The sequence below is a fragment of the Penaeus monodon genome, chromosome 21 (assembly GCF_015228065.2).
Source record: "Penaeus monodon isolate SGIC_2016 chromosome 21, NSTDA_Pmon_1, whole genome shotgun sequence".
Lineage (NCBI taxonomy): Eukaryota > Metazoa > Arthropoda > Malacostraca > Decapoda > Penaeidae > Penaeus > Penaeus monodon.
Window position 1 is genome coordinate 42,001,674 of NC_051406.1, and position 1,111 is coordinate 42,002,784.

Sequence of the window (1,111 nt, forward strand, 5' to 3'; positions counted from 1 at the left end):
ACACAGACCAGCCTTCTCTTCCTTCATAACGAATTCCTCCCAACCCTTGAACGAACAGGTGCGCAGACCCACGAGGGCGAGACTGCGCCGACAGTAGGTCTTAGTTGAGACCTGAAACTGCCCCTTAACGAAACGACTGACCTTCCCTGACCTACAGGTAACCTTCAACAAGCGGAAGTTTGGAGTAATGAAGAAGGCCTACGAGCTCTCAGTGTTGTGCGACTGTGAGATCGCACTCATTATATTTTCGTCCTCCAACAAACTTTACCAGTACGCGTCGACGGACATGGACAAAGTGTTACTCAAGTACACGGAGTACAATGAGCCACACGAGTCTCTCACCAACAAGAATATCATTGAGGTAGAGCAACAGCGCCCGACGCCTCGGCCCCTTGGCTCGGCCCGTGTGCTTGTCGTAACGCTTAAACCCTGTTTATTACAGCTAGCAGTAGGACCTCCAGCTTGGAGTGTGACCACGCCGTGTGCCAGCAGTGTTGTGTCTGCTTTTTTCCTACTAACTCAGGTGAGGGCGGCCCACCACCTGCTGGCGTGCGAGAGCCTCCTCCAGCGGGGCTCGCTCGCTGCGGCGCCCCGAGCGGGTGGTGGGCTGCTTCGCCAGCATCACGTGTGTTGTTGTGAGCTAACAGCCCTGCTCGTTTGTACATTACAGGTCACATTCACAAAACGCAAGTTCGGTTTGATGAAAAAAGCGTATGAGTTGTCGGTGTTGTGTGACTGTGAGATCGCGCTGATCATCTTTAACTCGAGCAACAAACTGTTCCAATACGCGTCCACAGACATGGACAAGGTTCTGCTCAAGTACACCGAGTATAATGAACCTCACGAGTCCAGGACCAATAATGATATCGTTGAGGTAATCTTCAGTGCCATCAACATTTTCCTAAGATTTAATTATCTTTACTCTGTTCTTTGGCGTAGGGGTATTTTATTTATTATAATTGTGCGAAAAAAACTGTTGGTTATTTGGATTAAGGTTTAAATTATAATTGGAAGTTAAGGTTTCTCTTTAAGATAATAATTACTCTCCCCCGTTCGAGCACGTGACACTCTTGGGATGTAAGGTTTCTCACCAGTTTTGAGTAAAAGTAGA

General features: G+C 48.2%; 1 protein-coding gene across 1 annotated transcript in view; it reads left to right on the forward strand.

The window, feature by feature from the left end:
* The window catches only part of LOC119586503 (myocyte-specific enhancer factor 2-like), a gene marked incomplete in the record, with an annotated part of 157,797 nt that overhangs the window by 150,044 nt on the left and 6,642 nt on the right, over window positions 1-1,111 (forward strand). Inside the window, 1 exon segment of the mRNA XM_037935246.1 lies at window positions 158-361. Within this exon segment, the coding sequence (XP_037791174.1) occupies window positions 158-361 (204 nt within the window).